Source organism: Calliopsis andreniformis, chromosome 10 (genome assembly GCF_051401765.1).
Source record: "Calliopsis andreniformis isolate RMS-2024a chromosome 10, iyCalAndr_principal, whole genome shotgun sequence".
NCBI lineage: Eukaryota > Metazoa > Arthropoda > Insecta > Hymenoptera > Andrenidae > Calliopsis > Calliopsis andreniformis.
In genome coordinates, this window is record NC_135071.1 from 12,193,659 (window position 1) to 12,214,589 (window position 20,931).

Here is a 20,931-nt window from a genome sequence, read left to right on the forward strand (position 1 = left end):
CTGATGTGCAACGATTTGCGTGAAAACATGACTAATTGCGGAAATCGATCGCTATCGAAATCCCAGCAATCCCACTGATGACAATCTCTAAAAATGGCAAGAAATTTCTTCCCCTTGCGCGAATTACATCACGACAACGAATAGGAATAAATATCAATAATCTTCTACAGACTGTAAAACTCATTAATCACACTTTTAATACCCTCAGCATACTTTCGTCATCGTATCTATGCCCTCCTCCCCTTCTCGAGTCCTTTAATTCACGCCAGTAAATGGTCACCGCGATGACTTTATCGTTTGCCACGTGTCGACGTTCTACCTATACGCGCGCACACAAGCAAGTGCACGCGCGAGTAAGATCGCCTACTGCGTCTCTCCCGGGGCAAGTTAATGGTAGAAGTCACGGCGTAATAAGTTCCTGGCCGCTTGTTCACGCGACGCGGGAAAAATCGCGGACAGAATTAAAATTCAACGACGTCGTCGGCGTATTGCGATTCGAAATCGTTGCGTCGAACGATCGCAATAGGCGGGAACGATACTTGTTACGTGCCACGAGCGAAAGGTGAACGGTTCCCAGCCGAGGTAAATATTATTGTGTATTATTCCCCTGCTCGCAGAATTATACGACATCGGGTCGTGATTCAACGACGCAGTTACTATAATAGTATTTACTACGATGCGGAGTACCGATACGATGACGATGCTTTCTACGGAGCATAGATACTAATTCGCTCTGTAAGCAACGCATTAAAGAGCGCACGTGGAGCTGAAAAGGAACGACGCAACGAGCTTGACAGTTTGCAAACTGCTACGACTATTTTCGGCCGAGGCGTTGTATTCGAGGGAGTTTATTATCTGTTTGGCCTGGCCTGCAAAGGAGCTTACGGAGCGTTCGTGCGCCCGCGCAATCGAGCCACGAAATTTTGACGTCGCTGTCAATGGCTCTCTGACCGTGTAGCGTTACGGAATATAAACAAACACGCCGCGTGCAGTTGCGGCCCCACGCTTCACCTCGAAATCTACATCATTCTCCCCTTTCACAGTCGATTCGAGGGCAAAGAGACTCCACACGGAAGCAATGATGGCGGTGGCTCGATTGTGGCTCCGCGCATGCGTTTTAAGTTCTAGCGCTGGCCCTGATGGCAGCGCTGTTCTTACCGCATACGTTCAAAGCAGATATTCAAAATCGGGTGATTGTAAATTTCGAAGATGTTTGGTAGTTCATTGAAAATATATGGTGTGATAAGGTAGTTGACTTGGTACTCGATCAGTACCCAGTAGGAGATCACTTCAATAAGTAATAAAATAGAGTTACTTGAACTTTCTCAAATTGATCACACAATAAGTTTGGATGTCCTATAATATCATACAACAAATAATAAGTACTTTAAGCCATTCGCAACCGATGACATACTGATAGGTCAAATAAGTAATAAAATGTAGAATTACAGTTGCGAATGAGTTAATATTAAATTCTTCTTCATTGATTTAAACGATGTAAATTGATTACTAAAAAAAGTTCTTCCTTTTTTTCTAGTTTAAACGTATTTTTTCATTATAAAAATCGTCACATCTACATACTAAGTGATCGACTACTGGGTTAACTACCTTATCGAAACTACTAGTAACTGTATATTTTCTGTCATGTATAAGCAACTGAATTATTCTACCTCTTATTTGGTAATGACACATTTGTAAATTGGAACAACTATAAGAATGCATTTGTGCGTTAAAAGTATGTAATATTATTGAAATTGTTAATTACTTCACTATTATATAATTAAATATAAAAATATAATTAATTACTGTTATTAATTAAACGTTGAATATTTGATGTAAAACGAATAAAAATTTCAATTACCTCACATATTATTTAATAATAATACTACTTTTATAAGAAATTCTCGAAACAAAATTCGTGAGAGTATAGTATTCTAAATTGTCAAGCAAAATGAACTACGAACATTGTAATCATTAAATGAAGCTACTAAACTGTTCACATCGTAGTCTATTTTCTTTAGAGCGTATAGAAAATTAAATTATGTCGCGTTTTATGCAATAATACCACTAATACCATATCAATCTCTTAAAGCAATTTTCGTGAGACCGTAGTCCACAAAATTACCATCCACAAAACACATACATATTTTAAATACACAAACAACTTCATAATCGTCCATACTATTAAATACCTTTTCTCTAGAATATAAAGATACTCAAAATCCACTCACATAATGATGTTTTCAATCACTCTAATTTCGCCCTCTCATTTTCTCTCATTTTCCTCTCTTCCAACAAACCCTTCAAACGACGCTACTTCCATCGACCAAAAGCATCCGAAAGTTCTTCACATCACATACACTCCAGCAACCAACATTCCTCTCAAACTTCTTCAAAAACGATTGCAGGCGACCTAAACTACCAAAATAATATGAAATCAACTTGAAACACAGCCTTCCAGCTGAAAAAACGAAGATTTTCGTACCAGCCAGTTTGAACTGCCGCACGCCTCGTCACAGCTCGTCACGCCACGCCATCTTCCCAGGGAGCAGATGGCGCGGCGATCGACGGTCGAACAGCTGAGTGGCGAGTGGACTATCTCGGCGAGCAGAGCGCGCAGCGAGCAGACGTTCTGTTCTCCGTGCCCGACCAGGCGAGCACTCGGCAGTAAACAGCTGGCGACGCGATGCGTCAGAGCAAAATGTCGAACGGGACTGCGCCAAGCTAGTTGCCCCCCTACCTCTTCACGTCTCTGGCACGGTGCAAGAGCTTCGCAAAAAGTGGACGTTGACGGGCAAGCGCTCGGCGCATTCGCGGTGAATAATTCGGCAGCGACGCGATTCCACGCGAGTGTTCGTCTCCCGTGTGCCCGAAACCCTCGACGACGGAGACACCTGCGAGGAAAACCCGTAACGAAAGTGGAGTTTCTTTGTTCCCGTGGCTCGGCCATCCGCGCATAGGTTCCCGTGCGTGTGGCGCAGCGTTGTTTGTTGTGGTCGGTACGTCACTCTCGGCGTACACACGGCTCGGGATATAAAACGACGGTGGTCACAACCGTCCCCTTGGAATCCCATCCAGAAACGGAACACGACCCGCGCAGTGAGTCGTGCCCGAGGAAAATCGAGCGCACCAGCGAGAACGGAGAAAGGATCGCTGGCCTCGCGTACGCGCCAGTGCTTTGTTTTGACGAGCAGCTGATCCGGGACTAGCTCGTTCGTCGCGTCGGCTCCACCATCGCTGTAACTCGTTCGCGTACCCCGAGCACAGCGCTGAAACGGCTCGACTCAACGAGAGGGCTCCGTTCGACGACGACGCTGCTGCACGAGAATCTGCTCCCCATGACAGACAGCCGAACGACGTTGTCAAGAATCGTTGCTCCGTGATACGCTTCCACGATCCATCGAGCACCGAGACTCGCTCTCGAGAGCCACTACGCTCCCGCTCGCCATCGGAAAACACTTCGTTGCCGACCTCTGCGCAACGATCGCGCTTTCCAGGGGACCTCGGTTCCTGTGCATTGTAACGCAACAGAGCCAGCGATTAGAGTGATCACCGATGAGCTCGTGATCGCTCCACTTTCTGGTGTACGCTTGTTCTTTGCGTCAGCCTTCGGCTTCGATTTTTTCGAGGGCACCTCGCCTTCCCTGGCTCGCGTATACGTAGTACGTGAACGTGCCCAAGTGTCGCGGGTATATCTGACGAGCTTTATCCCTCTGTTGTGACGCGCTGGTGCGCCCTGTCGGTTCGCGCGCGATCACGCGATTTTCGGGCAGAGTTTCGGAAGGGCTGAGTCCTCGAGGCCAGTGAATCGACGACGACGAACGGATTCGTGGCCGTGATCGATGCGACGTAAACCCGTGGGGGCCGTACTCGCGAGCGGTGGGAAACGTGGGGTACGGCCCCGATCGAGCTGACTACTGGGGTCGAGCCGAGGCGACGGAGGTCTTCTTCGTCGGGCGTCGAGGGCTCTGGATAACATCCACCGGATGCCAGTGGTGGCCCTCGGTCGGGCTGGCCGTTGTTTCGCGACTGGAGGACTGGAAGGAGACTGACCGGCACGAAGATGCTGTACATATTCCACGTGGACACGGGCACCACCATCACCTTTGACATCAAGCTGGCGCTGCAGACGTGAGTTTCGGTTCCCTTGGGTTTGTTTGTAAGCTGAGATGGTAATGGGGTTAGGAGTGAGTTGGGCGGGGAGGGTTGGAGGGGGTGTTGGGTTGGAACTAACCTCGAATGGAGGGAGAGGAAGAATGGGGGTAGAATTTATTTATTTTGTTTATTTTATTTATTTTATTTATTTTATTTATTTATGGGTGAGTCTATTCATCGTGCAGGAATCGTGTAAGAAAGGATAGAGGGCACATTGGGAACGGTATAAAGAATTGAAGGATCGAACGAATGTAGCTGTAACTAGTGATGGGAACAGAAATGTTTCCAGTCGCTTTGAATCTGTATGTGGGATGAGAATTTGAATTAGCTCGAACAGGTTCGAAGCTTAGAGCTCTTGGAAGCTTGAGAGTTGTAGAAGTTTTGGGAGATTCAATAGGTCTTGAGAAATGGGTAACAATTCAAAATCTTGGAAGCAATTTCAGTATGTGTCTTTGTTCAAACTGTACCACAGCTGACTCTAGTACTAGCTATGGTCAACGAAAGACAGCAACACAGCGACAGTGAGTTTGCACTTGATAGAAAGAGTACGCAGCATTGTGTATCTCTATCTGTCCAGTGAAAAATCGGACTCTCGTAGGGTTGCTGGTTTTTGTTCACCATGGCTAATACCAGAGTCGACCGTGGCAGTACTATTAAGATAAAATATTACAGAGAGTTTGAAAAGTTTTAATTGTCTTCCAAGACTTTCGAGAGTCTTAGGCTCCGAATCGTATTCGAAGTGATTTGAATCTTCATAGTTTTGAAAAACTTCAAATAGCTTCGAAGCTGAGATTCGAACTCTAATCACTAGGATAAGTGTACCTAATACTGGCCCTTAGCTATATTTTTAACAAAATGAAACACAATAAATTGATCAAGCTGCAAAGCTGATACAGGAAACTCCTCTTTATTTTTGTAGTTTGGCTACTTTATTGCGTTTCATTTGTTAAAGATATAGCTAATGTCCAGCATTAGGTACATTTACCCTAGTTAGGAGTGAGTTGAGTGGAGGCGGATGGAGGCAGTGTTGTGTTGAAATTAGCCTCGAATGAACGAAGAGAGAGGAAGAATAGAGGTAGAATTTATTTATTTATTTACGGGTAAGTTTATTAATAGTACAGGACTCATGTAAGTAAGGATGACAACAAGCACATTAGAAACGATAATAAGAAATTGTGAACGATCAAACGAACTTACCTGTAAGTGAGGTTCGATCGCAATTATGTAAAGAAGCAGATAATGGAAAGCGAGGGTAGCTTTTCTTTACTTTCTTTTATTACTTTAAGGGTACGCATACATTACTATCACGTGACGTGAAATCACGTTACATATTACAGCAAATCCATAGTGTGAACCGAGATTATTCCCTAATTTTAGACCTATTTTGCTATAATATGTAACGTGACAATAATATATTTGTACCCTAAACATAATGACCGATGACGACAACAAAAGGAATACTATATATATTAGTAGTAATTTCGAGAACGAGGCTAATGAAATATAATTAACATAATTGCGATAAACAAGGAATGAGATACAGAACAAAAAGGAAAAAGAAAGAAATAGTTCAGACAAAACATATACATAAGCAAACGCGTAGAATAATGCGTACAAAGCAACGTTAGAAATTTAGGTTGATAAAGCTTTGTAAACTTCAGACTTAAATGTGATTATACTTTGGGGAAAGAAATTAATCTGATCACTGCAAGTATTAGTGAATATTAAATAGATATCCTGCGAAAAGGAGTTCTGTCGAGGTCAGAAGAGTAAAATGTAGATCTGAAAAGTAGATGTTTCATAGACTGGGAATGTAGATATGTAAATACGGTTCTAAAATGGTTATATCGCATGTGGATTACAAAAGTGACTTATTTTCTGGAGAATTTATATGTATAGTTTTCGAATATTTTGTATTTTTGTCGAGAGTATTGTTTTAGTACGAAAATTGGAAACGATATTCGTGTGACCGTAGTCTTCAAAGTTGTGTAGGCACATACATACGTGTTTGACATGTGTACTTCATTATTATTGAGAATTGATAATATGGTAAGGTATTTTGTGTGATATTTAAAGAGAATTTGATTTGTTCGTTTATGGCTAAATAGTTACAGTAGTGTTGCGACAGAGTGTCAGGACGATATTCGCGAAACCGTAGTTTTTGTACATTGAACCCAATACACATTTTGAGAAATATGATAAAGTTTTAAACGTCGTCAGTTCATGGAATATTCTTGTAGGAAATGTAAGGAAGTTAACTTGATATATCATTCGATAATAATACTATTATTGCAACAGACTTTCAGAGCAATATTCGTACGACTGCACCTGTTAAGATCATATACATTCTAAATATGTAGTGAATCTTTGAAATTGTTTAATATCTCTAAATAGTATCACCTATTACTAGATTTTTGAAACTAAACTGATGAAACCGTAGCCTTTTGAATTTTAGTTCAGGAGAATATAAAATACACATTGTTAATACATAATATATTTTTGAGATTATGAATATTTTATTATTACTTTGTATAGAATGTTTACAAACTTCGGTAAATTTACATTTTGTTTGATAACAACACCTGTTATGATAAATTTTCAACCCGATGTCTACGCGTAGTTTTTCAATTTGCAATGTAAAAAGAATTATAAATATTTCAGATACGCAGGGAATGAAAATTCGAAATTATTCAAATTATGTAGAATTTCCTTAAAAATACATGAAAAAAAATAACATTTGAAGTATTTTAAATTGCAATGCAAACAAAGTTACATATATTCTAAATGTGTAATGAAGTACTAGAATTATTCATATTTCATACCAGAAAGTGTCTTCCTTCAGAAGGAAGAAACAGTTAACTGAAAATAACTCTAAAAGAGATAAAAATAAAAGTTATAAATGGAGCTGGATAACTAAAAAAAGTACATTGCAGTAGTTTTTAAGATGAAATAACATTCCAAGTACATGTGAGCCAATCCATAAATTACTTTAAATCTATTATACTATATAGTAAATAATAGTTTAAGAAATATTTGTATCCCCTCTGAACGTATTTACGTTCACGATACTGCGTTCATTTACGTTTCACGCGCGATTTATTTATCGAGTTGTAAATATTTACATACGTGGTTGGGGATACTGGATGGATAAGCGCGCAAGGAATAGACGGAGATTGAGTTAGATTATCAGGTAGAGCAGGAGGGTTTGCTCGAGGAAACTTATCTTTTTCGTGAAAAATGCTTGCAGCGACTACTACATATTCCTTAAATTATTATAAAAGTACCATAAAAAGTCACATTTGGAAAAAATATGTAGAATGCCATTTATAACGCGCAGGTAAATTTTCTACGTATTTAAAGAACCGAATTTCGCTAAAGAGTCGTGTCCTTGTTTTTTATAACACCAGTTAACGAAACAAATAAAACAAGAAGGCAGCCTTAACCTGAAATTTTTTATACGCTCCATAAAAACATGATAGAGAATGAAAGTTATAGTAATGTTTACGTATCATACATACGTGGGTACGTGTTTTTGGAGCATAATTAGTTTCGATCTTCTCATCAATTAAAATTGCTTTAGGAAAACTCCATTCTACATATTGCACGTCTGCAACAAAATTATCGCGAGTAGAAAATGTTTAATTTTCATTTAATTACTCAGAGTATTTTGTAATATATTGTCTGTAATTTTAAAGGGTAAATATTAGTTAAGGTATATTTTATGACAGTAATTAACCAATTGTGCAAATAGAAGTTTTTATTCTACAGTAGCAGTTTTTTGGCGATGGTGTGATATCTACATGTTACATGTTTATAGATTTTAATTCATTTTCAAGATATTTATTCTTCCTCATTACTAATTACAGCGTACTCTTATAACAAGGTATACATCACTGAAATTTACATATTTCTTAATTTCTCCATTCAGTTTTCTCATCTTCTGCAATATTCATTAGGTCCTCCTTTATTATGAGCCGCTCTGGGACAGAGAATGAAATTTTCTTCTTCCTTGTCTTACCATCTATCTCTACAATCACCTTCCTCCAACTCCAGTATTTCTCTTTCGTTCTTTCTTCTTACTATCGGAAGTGCTGAAACAGTAGCGGTGCAGAAGTAAACCAAAAGGAATCCCTTTCTCAGAATTCCTCAAAAATAGGCAAATGGAAAATATACAAGATATCATAAGAAGAAAGGCTAATATTTTGGGAGGTCACAACCCCTTTTATTCGAAGAAGAAGAATATTCACACAAATTCAATTCTTGTATCTTGACAAAATTTCCTGAACTACGTGTAATATAAAACCTGTTCCACAGTTTTGGCTTAGACAACTATCCAGTATGTATGTATCTATCGTAGTGTAGATTTTCAACAGATTTATTCGTCGTGTTGCGTCGAATGTAGGACGAGCGCACGTAGATCGCCCAGGGATCTAATTAGCCCTGTTGAGGCATTAGGCGCGGTGGTCTTCATGGAAGAAAGTTCTTCTCTAGTTCAGTGTACCATCGCATTATTTCTGCCACACAAATCATGTACAGAATTTCTACTTACGAAAAGGTATTTTCTTTTTCTTTTCTGAACCATTGGTGTTACTTCCATGGCACGATAAAATTGTTCATGTATTTCTAGATTAGGCTCCATCGATCGTCAATGTAGTTACCCAACTAGGTTCCCACGATTATGAAAAATTTATTTCGTCGGAGATAGACCTGGCAAATATATTCGTATCCTCTTTTGCCCATTCACACGCACGGTTTTTATGACTGTCGCTAGACAGTTAAGAAAATTCCGCTTCCTGGACGCTCTCTTTCGCCGATTAAATATAGACTGTCGCTCCAAGAGGTTCTTGCCTCTGCAATTCGCTTGGTTCGCGCGATTCCATCCTCAACGCGTTTTCCATGTCGAGTAACATAATATTGACCTGAAGAACTGGTCTCCTTTGAAGACTTTTAAAATCTTGTTTTGAAGAAATTATAATGTATAGCAGTTTGAAATTTTCTGCGTAGATTCGTGTATCTTTTACGTGATAATAATATGGTATAACAATTGAGATATTACAGGTTTGATAAGGATGGTTATCATTACTAGAATCTCAGGATATAATCTACATTTCAGACGACAAATTTCAAGTTGCCATGCACTGCAATTTTCTATGAAGAAAAATTGAAATATTCAAATTTTGATAGGAGATAGTCATCGCAGATATAGTCATGAATTTAAAAAATTCTGTTGTGTGTTAGATACAAATAATTCTAGAATAGCTAGAACACAGCTAGACCAAAAAATTGCAAGTTCAACGTGGAAGTTGGAATGGTTCCGAAAATAACTGTGACAGGTTCTAACTGAAACAATTATGGAGTACCAAACTGATGCTATAAGCGTTGTGAGTGAAAATTGTTATGGCTGATATTGATTCCGGTTGCGGTTACATAGCGTATTATATCAGTTCTAAAACAATTTTACATGAATTTTATGGAAACTGTCCGAGTCACTTTCCCCGTCTCGCTGCAACGAGTTCACCTTCTCGTTCGTTAGACGCCAAGGCTTTTGAATCAAGGGACTCCCTCTCCATTTATTTATAAATTAACGCGTTTCCTTATTACTGTGCAATTTCACTTTTTGTATTTGCATTAGACTAAACTAGCATAATAAGTGACTAATTCCTTTTTGCTTGGAAGATAGAATAATAAAATTTGTGATCTGCATTTATGTAACAGTTAAGGCGAATTTAGGTTTTTCACTCTGAACGATCATTGCGATTTAATAAAGGCGAGTTTAAACTTTTCACTTTGGATGAAATGCAGATGAAAACAACATTTACACTTTTCACTATGCATGAATCATCCATGATGGTCATCCAAAATGGAAAGTATAAATTCGCCTTAATCCACCGTGAAAAAGAAAGATGAAAGCTAGTGTATTCAGATGCACGAGCCCCGTGGTTAAATTCATTACATTAATTACATTAATCTTGAATATGCCGGCGAGTGAAAGTGTAAGTGTAGAAATTAATAACTTTAGTTTTTGTAGAAGAATATCGTAAAATACTTAATATCTAAGTTAATATTTAATTAATACCTAAGTAATACCTTATTAGGTTTAACTTATATCAGGTTTACATTTATCACTGCAGCTTCATTAAGGACGAACCATTCATTCATTTAATCAAAAGTAGAGCGTAGAGGAATTACTTCCTGCACTGTTCACTTTCAATGTTCACATTGAATGAAATGCAGAGGAAAACAATCTGTACACTTCTCACTGTGGATGAATGATCTGCAAATGATCATTGCAAGTGAAAAATCTAAACTCGCCTTTATGAACAATTTTTCTTCATTTTAGATTTTCTGTTGTTTGAACAATTGAACTATCCCATCTGAGATAATAAAATAAGCCTTGCAATTATAGACTCCTAATCATAAATTTCTGTAACTCAATTGTACATACCTATGTATATTTAAAAAGAATTTCAGAGCACTTTGCAAACATAGATAAATTTACGTAAAAACTTTAATTCGTCTAAGCACTACAATTGAAGATAATTTTCTTCGCAATTGTGTCTTTAAATGATAGCCCCCCTCGTGTCGCACGTCAGCTCAGTCTATCATTTAGCAACCGCAAGTATCGCGAACGGTGACACAGCGTGGAAGTGCCAAGGATCCTTCGAAGGTGAAGAAATTGCAAAACCGCGTTTATCGCGGACAAACGTGGGCAACGCCGTGCTCGAGAGCCTTTTCCTCCCGTTCGATGGACAATCGTGAGACGATGTTACACGGCTGTTGGTGGAGCAGGTGGTAACGAAAATAGTAATGAAATCGTGCTGAACGTGGGCGGGCAGCGACTTGTGTCGCACACGAGTCTGACCCGCGTGCAAACTCGGCCAAGTCCTTAATGCGTGATGCAAACTCTGCATCGCTCGAACCTCTTCGCTTTAAACGCCTCTACCTCGATCCACTTCTCGGCGGGCATCGACAACACGCGCCGCACTCGCGAAACTTCGCTCGAAATGATTGCTCCACGTTGCCTTCGCCTCCAGTGCATAGTTTTATTCGGTTGGCTCCCACGATCATGCCGGAGTTTGGAATTAGTGTTTCGAGACTTCTACAGCAGAGCTTTGGCTCGTTTCTCTTTTAACTTTTGATGGAATTAGAGTGGAACTTCCTGGTTCGTGAGAGATATTCTGTTTGCGACTGGTGGTTGGTGGTTTAGTTTGTTTTCAAGGTTTCTTGAACGGTCCTGAGCGAAGGTACTTGTTCCAAGAGATAATAGAATTAATTATTGTGGGGTAGTAAGAGATTTCAAAGGTCTCAAATGAGCTTCTTTTGTAGTAGCTAGTTGTAGTAATTATCTATATGCTGTAAGAAAATCTTCCCATTATAAATATCTATTTTAACTATTGGTAAAACCTAACTCTGAAAATTGTGTATAATTGTATTTGCCAAATCTGGTCATGAACAGTAATGGGCCTTTGTCTATATATTTCTGAGACGAACACAGTTTGGCTGTTACTAAGCGTCTCCCAAAACTCTGTAAGGGCAGGAAAATCCTGACCTGGACAGGATCTTAGAGTGGGGAGCAGGAAAAATTCCAGTCTGCCCAAAGGACGAGGCTCTTCAACATAATTTATGACCCTTGGTGAAAGTGAGTCTTCCTAACACAAAGTTTTAAGAAAACTACGTCTAAAATTAAAATATATAGGAAGTACAAAACTATTCAAAAGACTCCACAGAAAAGTAACTCGAGTACACATAAAAAAAATCTTGTGCCCTAGAAAACCATCCTCTTAGAAATGAGTACTGGCACAAATTCCGAAAACTATTCCAGTGCCTTCTCCTTCGTTTATACAGTCCTCGTTGACTACAAATAGGTCAGGCTATGAGGCTATCAAGCGTCCTCTGCATTCATTGCCACCGATACCTAAATATTCCTCCAGTTTAATCCACCATTCTCCACCCTTTGTGACAAAATTGATCACTCTATAACGGTTTCCCATTGTTCCAAGGTATTTCCACTGGGTCTTCGACTCAAAGACCTGAGAACTTGCACCCGAAGTTCGATCAGCAATTCGAGTGTAAAGGAGTAATCACGTCGGTTCGATCGTCCGTTTGATCGGTTGTTACGAACGCAGCTATCGTTTCTGCATTTTATTACGGTCTTTTTTACGAGCGCACCGCACATATTTATCGAGTGATGCGCAAAGGATGATCACTAAACTTCGAGTAAGTAGTTGGCTCAGGTCGTAAAGCTCGAACCTCGCCTTTTTCGATAAGAAACTAGGCTATTCTCGTGTTCCTCTCATCGCTGCTGATCCAATAAAGCTGTTTACAATTATCAACGATGCCTGCGATACGGAAGAGGCGGTGCCAGCCTGATTCGTGGGAAGTTCCACAGACTGATCCTATCTGCAACCTTTTCCTCCCTGCCTAGCTTTCCCTGTTGCTTGGTAACGTTGAAACGTCTATTTCGAGTTGGTCACAGAGGGGTGGTGATTATCGGGGTCGGGAAACTCGAGATGCAGAGATTGTATGTAAATAGGGAAATTGTGATGCTGACCAGTCGGTGCTCCTTTACGGGAACCTGTTTCTGTTAACGTTGAGAAACAAACGAGCTGAACTTTCGTTCCGACCTGATATATTACGCCAGCGTGTTTCCTGCAACGGCGTTAACGGTAACCAGGGGAAAAGTTGGATTAGGAATGAGGTTAACGTGATTTAGGGAAATAAAACTGGTAGGCGTGCAGCTATCGCCGATGAAGAAAACGATTTTGCAGCGGTACCTACACCATCCATGTCGGACCCGCTCGTTCTAGCCATTATTCTGAGGTGAAGTGTGTTACGCTCGAGGTACGCTCAAACGAGCAAACCGACCGCTTCACGTGTACCCATGAAAAGAAAGTACGGAGGATTTGACTCTCAACGAGCCGTCATTCAACTGCTCCTCCTTATTCCATCCACTTTGCATCCAGTGTTTCATGTAAATGTTGCTCAACGTTGACTGCATATAATTAGCCTCCACCGACGCCGATTGTCCGTGTGTCTATTCGCAGTCTTCGAGGACCTGGGTTAATGGGATACGTCTATTTCCATGATTGATATCTGCTGGGCTGATCTTCCATTTCCGAATTACTTACAAATTGGTTTCTGATGACATTCGTTTCTAGCGATCGATGTTTATTTCAAGGTTTTCTTCCACTCATGTGATTACTGTCTCTGAAAATTGAAAGTGATTAGGAAGAGGGAAATTGAGAAAATTGTTTCACTAAGAGAATTATTTTCCCATCTTTTTAGTAATTTTGGTAACTTATTTATTCTTTTGCCTCGGAATTCTTCATCCATCGTTTTGGTTTCCAAGCTTCCTCAAATTAATATTTTTCTGAATTCATTAACTGATAATCGAGACTCGTTTATGAACATGTTGCATTATGCTGTGCACGAATTAAGTTACCCTGGTGTCAGCCTTCAAGATTAACAGCTCCAATGGTCCCACACACGCAAAACATGACCGTCTTGCGAATTATAACCAATTTTTCTACTTCAAGATTCGCGTGGTCGCGTGACGGTCAGTGACCCCCTTCGTTGAGGCAATTAACGATGCGTGTCGATTCACTGTGGCGCCTCCCAGCTTTGTAGCTCTTATTTTCATGCTCGTAATTATCGTGCACCGCCAAAGCGCGGAAGAATAAACGTTGTGACGTAATCATGATTTATGACTGGGCGACTAGGTGCTTGTTAAAGGAAGCGTTGATTTCAGTCTTCTCAAAACGACGGTGTTCCGTTCTGAAGTCCTATAATCGCTGGACATTTCTAATAGAACTGGTCCATGACCTTTTCTTTCATTCTTGATAGAGCTTACTTAAGTTCAGTTCCATTTGTGATTACGATTTCTATGTATCTAGTTTCATTAATTGAACAGAGCTGAGTTATAATTCGGATTTTCACGGTTGTACAGGTATAACTATCAGTAACACTATTTTCTAGGAGTCTCTAGTACCTATTTCAATATTCAAACATTTATACACTTAGATTAAAAACGGTTGAAATATTCAAATATTCGAATTTTGAAACCTTCAAATATTAAAACATACAAAATGTCTAATATTTAAATTTTTAACTAAACTAGTATTCACATGTACATAAAACTTCTAAAAATAAAACTCTAGAATTTCGTAAGAAAGTGTGGTATTATTCTGTTTCAAAATGATTTAAAAATGTTATTATTACAGAGTATTTAGAAGTTTGAAATTCATAAGAACACAGACCTGCATTTCTATCTCTGCCTATCAGAATTATGGAATTCGACATAACAGTTGTCTCCCGCAGATCGCGAGGTAAGGTGCATCTTATCTGGTTTGAAATTGCATCGCAGTCGCGGCAGAAGTAGCTCGTGGCTGGAGTGAACTTTATTGGAGGCCTCTTAAAACGCTCTCCGTCGACTCTCCGCGACTCACTCGAGTATGGTGGCCATAAATTGCGCGTAAAAGGAATTGAAACGGTGCACGAGTACGAGAATCGTCATCAACACCCTTGGCAAGGTTAAATAACGGATAAGGAGAAGTCTTTGTGTGCAACGGGGACGACGTGAGCCGCATCGCGTATTAATTATAAAAGGAGCCATGCGCGTGGATCAGAGCAACGCGATATTTAACCCATGACATTTTATTCATAAACTCGTATCAAGTTCTTTGCTCTTTATGATGTTTACTGTTTAGCAGTTTTAAATGCGAAGATCCGGAACACCTTAAAGGTCGTTTCAGAAGAGTTGCTTGTAATTTGTGTGCAGCAGAATAGGTCAAGTTGATTTAAATATTTGAGAATGTAGAAATGTGATATATAGGATGTTTCAGAAATACATGTTCATACTTCGGGAGCTGAATCTACGCATCAAAGTAAATAAAAAATGTTATATAAACATATGTCCTAGATACCTTACTCTTGGATTCTTTGAAGATGAAAGAAAATGTTTGGAAGTGTCCGTTATCTATTAGATTTTTAGCTTCGGTGCCATTTAAAATTTATTGAGTATTCGAACTGCAACAAGAGATGCAGAATACAAAATAAATCGAGCAGTAAAGTATAGTGGACATATAATGTGATCTGTTTAACTAGAAACCCTCTAAGTGTTGAACTGTTAAACTGATCGCCCTGTCTATTCATATGATATTTTTTGTTTAGTTTAGCGTGTAGATTCAGCTTCTGAACTATCGACATGTATTTCTAAAACACCCTATACGTGGAATTGTAGGCAATGTAGAACCTATGCAACCTATGCAACTAAGTAAACGATCAGGCACAACATACCTATACGTATACGTATCTACATATGAGTAAAAATATGAAAGAAGTAAAAAAACTGGCGGTGCAATCCAAAAAAGATAAATTTGTATGGAAAATTGTGTCGATAGTATGAAGCTTCATTTTCAAATAAATCAATATTAATGTCGAGTGTGCGTGCACGTACATTTAACAGATAACAATACTGCAGTATATGAATTGCTGCTCGGGGCAATTAAATTAGATAATAAAGAATGATCAGTGAAATAAAAGTATCTTTTGTTAAAGAATATTTCTATCAACGTAGAACGTACTAAAAATTGTTTCTCAGTTTTTGTTAGTGAATTGAATAAAGAGAAAACTATATATCTGTAGCTACAAGGTAAAACAACATAAATCACATTTTTAACATATTTTGATTTTTGCTTTAATTTATTATGTAAATCTGGAAAACATTAATTTATTTAATAATCACCTACGTATCTCATAATATTTGTATTTCAAAAGTAGATATGAACATAATCATTAAAATAATTCCAGTTCACGTAACAGACAGCGAAGTGATTATTTACAAACTCATCTCTGAAAAGAAAATAACATAATTGATTATCAAGAACAAACAATACGTTACTTAAAATAATATTTCAAATAATGTGATTTCAATATTGCTCGCTGTATTTTCAACATGAATCTGCCTCAGTATACTCAGCGCTGATTATGTATTCATATTCAAACACTTATTTATAAATTCTGAACCATCCCGTTTAAAACGCTCTATAGACGTGTCGCCTCGATGAATATCGCCTTGATGTATCATAATTGTCGCGTTTCAAGCTCGCAACATTATCCTCCTGGGGCCATTCGAATTACGCTCGTTTCACTCTCCTTTTCATCAACATTTCGTACCGCCTGGTCAAGATTAATCCTTCGCGTGTCACAGCTTGCGCTGGTCAGTGTCTCTATTCCGTTCTTGGTATACAGAGAGCTGGAGAGTGTTCGAGATCGAGAGTAGGCTTGGATAACCGACCACTTCGTTTTTCGTCCTCTTCCAGCGCCCTGCCTTCTTTTCCACGCGAATTACGAGAGAGTACCCATCCTGCAATTACTATCTCCTCTAAGAGAGGTCTGAACGAAAAGCGGGTCGCGCAGAGTGACAGACACCTAGCTATAGAACAGTCCTCCAAGCGTTCTTCCGAGACGAAGGTGGATAACGTGCTAGATTCTCGATCGGTTCCGCAGAAGTCTTCCAAGTTTCCCCAATTACTTACTACTACTTTCCTTGCCTATTCTGAGAACAGCAGGGACCCCTGCTACTAGGCAGAGAGATAATCTTGACCTTAATCGCAGTATACGATGCTGAAGCTGTATAACTGGCTCCCCGGTTTATTGTAGAATTTATTGTGTACTAGGCTGGCTTGAGCTGGCTCATCCAAGTGGAGAATCTTATTTTAGGCTTAGTGTAAAAGTGTAGTGTCGGGAGGAAAGGGAAATACAATGTTTACCTTCTATACAATGCATAATCGTTTCTGATAATGAGCTTATAGATCGTAGAAGACACGCTCCAGAGGATAATTCATTCATAATTCATTCAGAATATTCTCATTTGGTATTAAATTGTAATTATTTTAACTGATAATTAAATTAGATGATGGACGGTAAATATAAGTACGTATCATTAACCCTTGACTCCAGAAATCTTCTTATTTGGAAGCTTTTATTGTAATCTACTTTGAATAAACAACAAAAATAATAGTCATAATAGTTGATTATGTATCTCAATACATTTACTTGTAATTAACTATGGTACGTGTCTGTTTCCCACTAATCCCTTCAAATATTCAATAACATTCTTCATATAGATTGTTATTAAATTAAAGTAAAATTTTAAAAATTATTAAAATTAATAATTTGAGCAGTTTTCCAGTACAATAATTGAGTACCAATAATAAAGACTTCGTTCATATTGCCAAAATCTAAAGCTCATCAAATTACCTACAATTTGGACTCAATTTTTTTTTTTTTTTTTAATTCTTTCACGCGCCACGTCCAACAAAGACAGGTCCTCGTCATACAAACGCGCTAATTGCTTTGTTTCTTTGACAGTGTCTCCCAGCTGAAGGAAGCGATCGAGCGAGAATGCGGCGTAGTCGCGTCGCAGCAGGTGCTCTTGATGAGCGGAGGCGAGAGCCTGGAACCGAACGCGCGTGTTTGCTCCTACTCGGCTGGAACCGACACGAATCCGATCTACTTGTTCAGCAAGGCCGCCATTGAGAGCCATATACCGCCCACGCCGAGCATAGATTATGGTTCCGGTGAGTAACGACCTTCTTCACCTGTGAATTTTCTTAAACCATCCACTGCGCGCTCCGCTGCCTTTTCCTCCTGTCCGCCAATAAGGCTCAGAAAGGGAAAATAATGGTCAGCATAAAAGTTTAATGGCTTTTGGATTTTATAAGACTATGCAATGAAGTTGTTTGAAACTAATAGTGAAGAGGGGAGAGGAGAATATTTTTTTTCATTTAAATTAGAAATTTTGAAAAATTTCATTGAGTAGAAGAAACTATTAAGTTTTTATTTTAATCAGTTTTGTTGTATTTGCCATAGTTTTTAAGGTGTATAGAAAAATAGAGAAACGCGTATTGACCTTTAAGGGACATTTTCACCTTGAGGAAACAAGATGTAGTAAAAAAAAGGTGAGTGCTGCTTCTTTTGAGGTCCCCTGCAAATCTACAAAGTTTGAGAAAAATCAGAATTTTCGGAGTATCGAAATTCCTTTGTAGCGTTTAAATCGCCCCTACAGAGTTGCGACGCAGTGTGCACTCTTGAAAGAAAGCAGGATGAATCGCGGAGCTGAATCGGCAATTAAGGTGCACGTTCTTGGTAGACTGAGTAAGACGTTCTTTGTATCCTATGAGAACAGTTTTGCGTACTTTCTAGTATATAAGCATTCTGAGACGAAATCTTTGCTGACGAGTGATGTACATTATTAAGTACAGAGTAGTCACATAGAAATTGCTATGACTAATTATAAAATATTGCTGCATCGAACAGTCTATTGAATAGTTTAGTCCTCCAAGTTTTGGGTCCAAGTTCGATTTAGGAGCAATTAAATACAGAATGTCTCTAAACTTTTGGTTTATTCTGGTGAGAATCATTGATAGCTTCAAAACATGTTTTATTAACGTAGTAATTTAGTAGTAGTTAATAACATTTTTAAAAGATTTGTGATGTCTAGGGTATACAAAACTAGAGTACATGATCTTTAGGATCTGAAAAGATACATTAGAAAAGAAAGATAGCTTTGAGATGATTGAAATTTTTGTATTTACTTTTCCTAAGTAAGTTCATTACTTAAACCCTAGAATGTTAAAGTGTGTCAGAAATGTCCACAAACTCTCAAAGAATTTAATTTTCTTTCATAACATAACTTGTGTTCTATCAATAATTGTCACTGCAATAAATCAAGACTTGACAGACACCCTGTACACAAACGCCAACGTGAACACTCGTCTTCCTTTGGGATTAAGAAAGAACGCAGCCTTTTAGTTCCCACACCTGCAAAATTGCTCCTACACGAGCTCCCATTAGAACCATCGCGTTCTACTCGAGTAACGATCTGGTTCAAACAAAGTCGCCAGTACTTGCGCTAATCTCATTTAGGTGGTTTGTCAAAGTTCCTTATTAGCAACCAGTTCCAATCCGAAAGCTAGAAAACAAACCGATGATGCGTCCGTCAACTTGAAACTCGAGTTCAGTTAGCAATCGTGTTACCGTAATTGCTACCGTTTCGCTTCGTTGAGCTCCTCTCGAGCGATTTGCATCCTAGGAACTGGCTATCGCGTGCGTGACCAAGGGAATATCCCCTTGGGAAGACGTAGAGAGAGGAACCGATCTCGGTGACACTGGCTCGGCTTCGTTAACCGAGAATCGTGCCGGAAGGACGCCGCTAATAACGATCCTTATCAACTGGCAGTCGTGTAACGCGGGGTAAAAAGGAGGCAGATGCTATCAGCGCGAAAATGCCGACACGAGAGACAGGGGGACCTCGAAGGTTGCCTTTATGGACCACGAGGCTCGTGGTACCGTAAACTGGCACAATGGGAAATGTCAGCCAGTCGTTCGGCTATTTTTCGTCATCGCCTAACGGTTGCATCGTGTTATTAGAATCTCTCTTTCAAATATGCTATGTTTACATTAACCTTCTTTTGGTTGGACAACCGAGTTGTTCAACCTGAAATTGATTAAAGTTGTCCGTGTAAATCCAATTCTACTCAAGTTGAAACGACAATTTTGATTGACTATAAGTTGATCAGCTAGGTTGTCCGACTAAAAGTTGTCCAATGTAAACGTAGCAATAAAGTTAACTGTCCTAGGGTCGAATGAAGAATCATTTTAGGACATCTCTGATTTGTCTTCTTGATTAAACCAGTTGAAACCTCGAATAGTACGTACTACGTGGAGTATAATTGTGATCACTACAGTTTTTGAGGGTACTGGTTCTTTAGGAAGGATGTCGAAATATAAAAGTTATATAATATTTCAGATGAGAATTGCGTAAGAATATTATACATACTTTGTGGTATAATTGTAGTCACTGCAATTTTTAAAAGTACTGATTTTTTAGGAAGAATCTTGTGATACCACTGTTATTAGGTGAAAGTACGTAAAAGGGAGTTATGTTTAAGAATAGAACGGTAAAGTAACATGAAACTTACATAAATATCATTTTCCAAGGCTTGTTCAAGGGTTCAAAACTACTTTCTTAAATATGACTTCTTCTTATGCTCTTTCTATTAAAATTATCAATATCTTGAAAGCATTTCTTAAACAGCTAGGATTCTTAAACATTGCGATGGTGCCTTAGATATGTCCTTCATAATAGAGAACAAATTGAATTTCTTACAAACTCTTTTCTTTCCTGTTTGCTATTTTGTTGGACTTCAACCTGTTAACCGACTGCAATGAAAATTTGTGTCAATCGCATACAATGGTAATAATTTTCTTATGAATTTATAATATAATTTGCCGACAATAACAGCTCGATGTTGAAATAATTCTATTGTTTGTAAATATATAATCGTTGAAACAATGGTGGCGTTGTTAGTCAAATGATTCAGTTAACAGGTTAATGATATGACTAGTGCAGTGATCGGCCTGGTCCTAATAGGAATAGGAGAGTTTTATTTGTTAAACTACAAGTGGGGAAAAAAATTTAAATAATCAATGTGATAGCAATTTATTATTTATAATTCGCTCGGTGAAGACTGTTTCCTGTATTGCGCAAAAATTTATTTATTTATGCTCGTATTGACAGTTGTAGTGAATTCCTTTGTCATGAAAAAGCATAAACAGAAAGCATTTAACAATTTTAAAAATAGACAATTTTTTAAAGTCTAAAAATTTGAAAATTTGAAAATTTGAAAATTTGAAAATCTAAAAATTTGAAAATTTGAAAATCTAAAAATTTGAAAATTTAAAAATATGGATATTTAAATATTTAAATTTCTA

The 20,931-nt window shown here is 38.6% G+C and overlaps 1 protein-coding gene across 2 annotated transcripts in view; it reads left to right on the forward strand.

Annotated features, from left to right (window-relative positions):
* The first annotated feature begins 3,730 nt into the window (after positions 1 to 3,730).
* Atg17 (autophagy-related 17) overlaps positions 3,731 to 20,931 on the forward strand; it is a 60,738-nt gene continuing 43,537 nt past the window's right edge. The window contains exons 1-2 of one of the 2 annotated variants that reach the window (XM_076388110.1): positions 3,731 to 4,131; positions 17,527 to 17,735. In XM_076388110.1, the coding sequence (XP_076244225.1) occupies positions 4,064 to 4,131; positions 17,527 to 17,735 (277 nt within the window). In that variant the 5' untranslated portion in view covers positions 3,731 to 4,063. The remainder of the gene's footprint in view (positions 4,132 to 17,526; positions 17,736 to 20,931) is intronic. The other variant, XM_076388111.1, reaches the window with a different exon arrangement.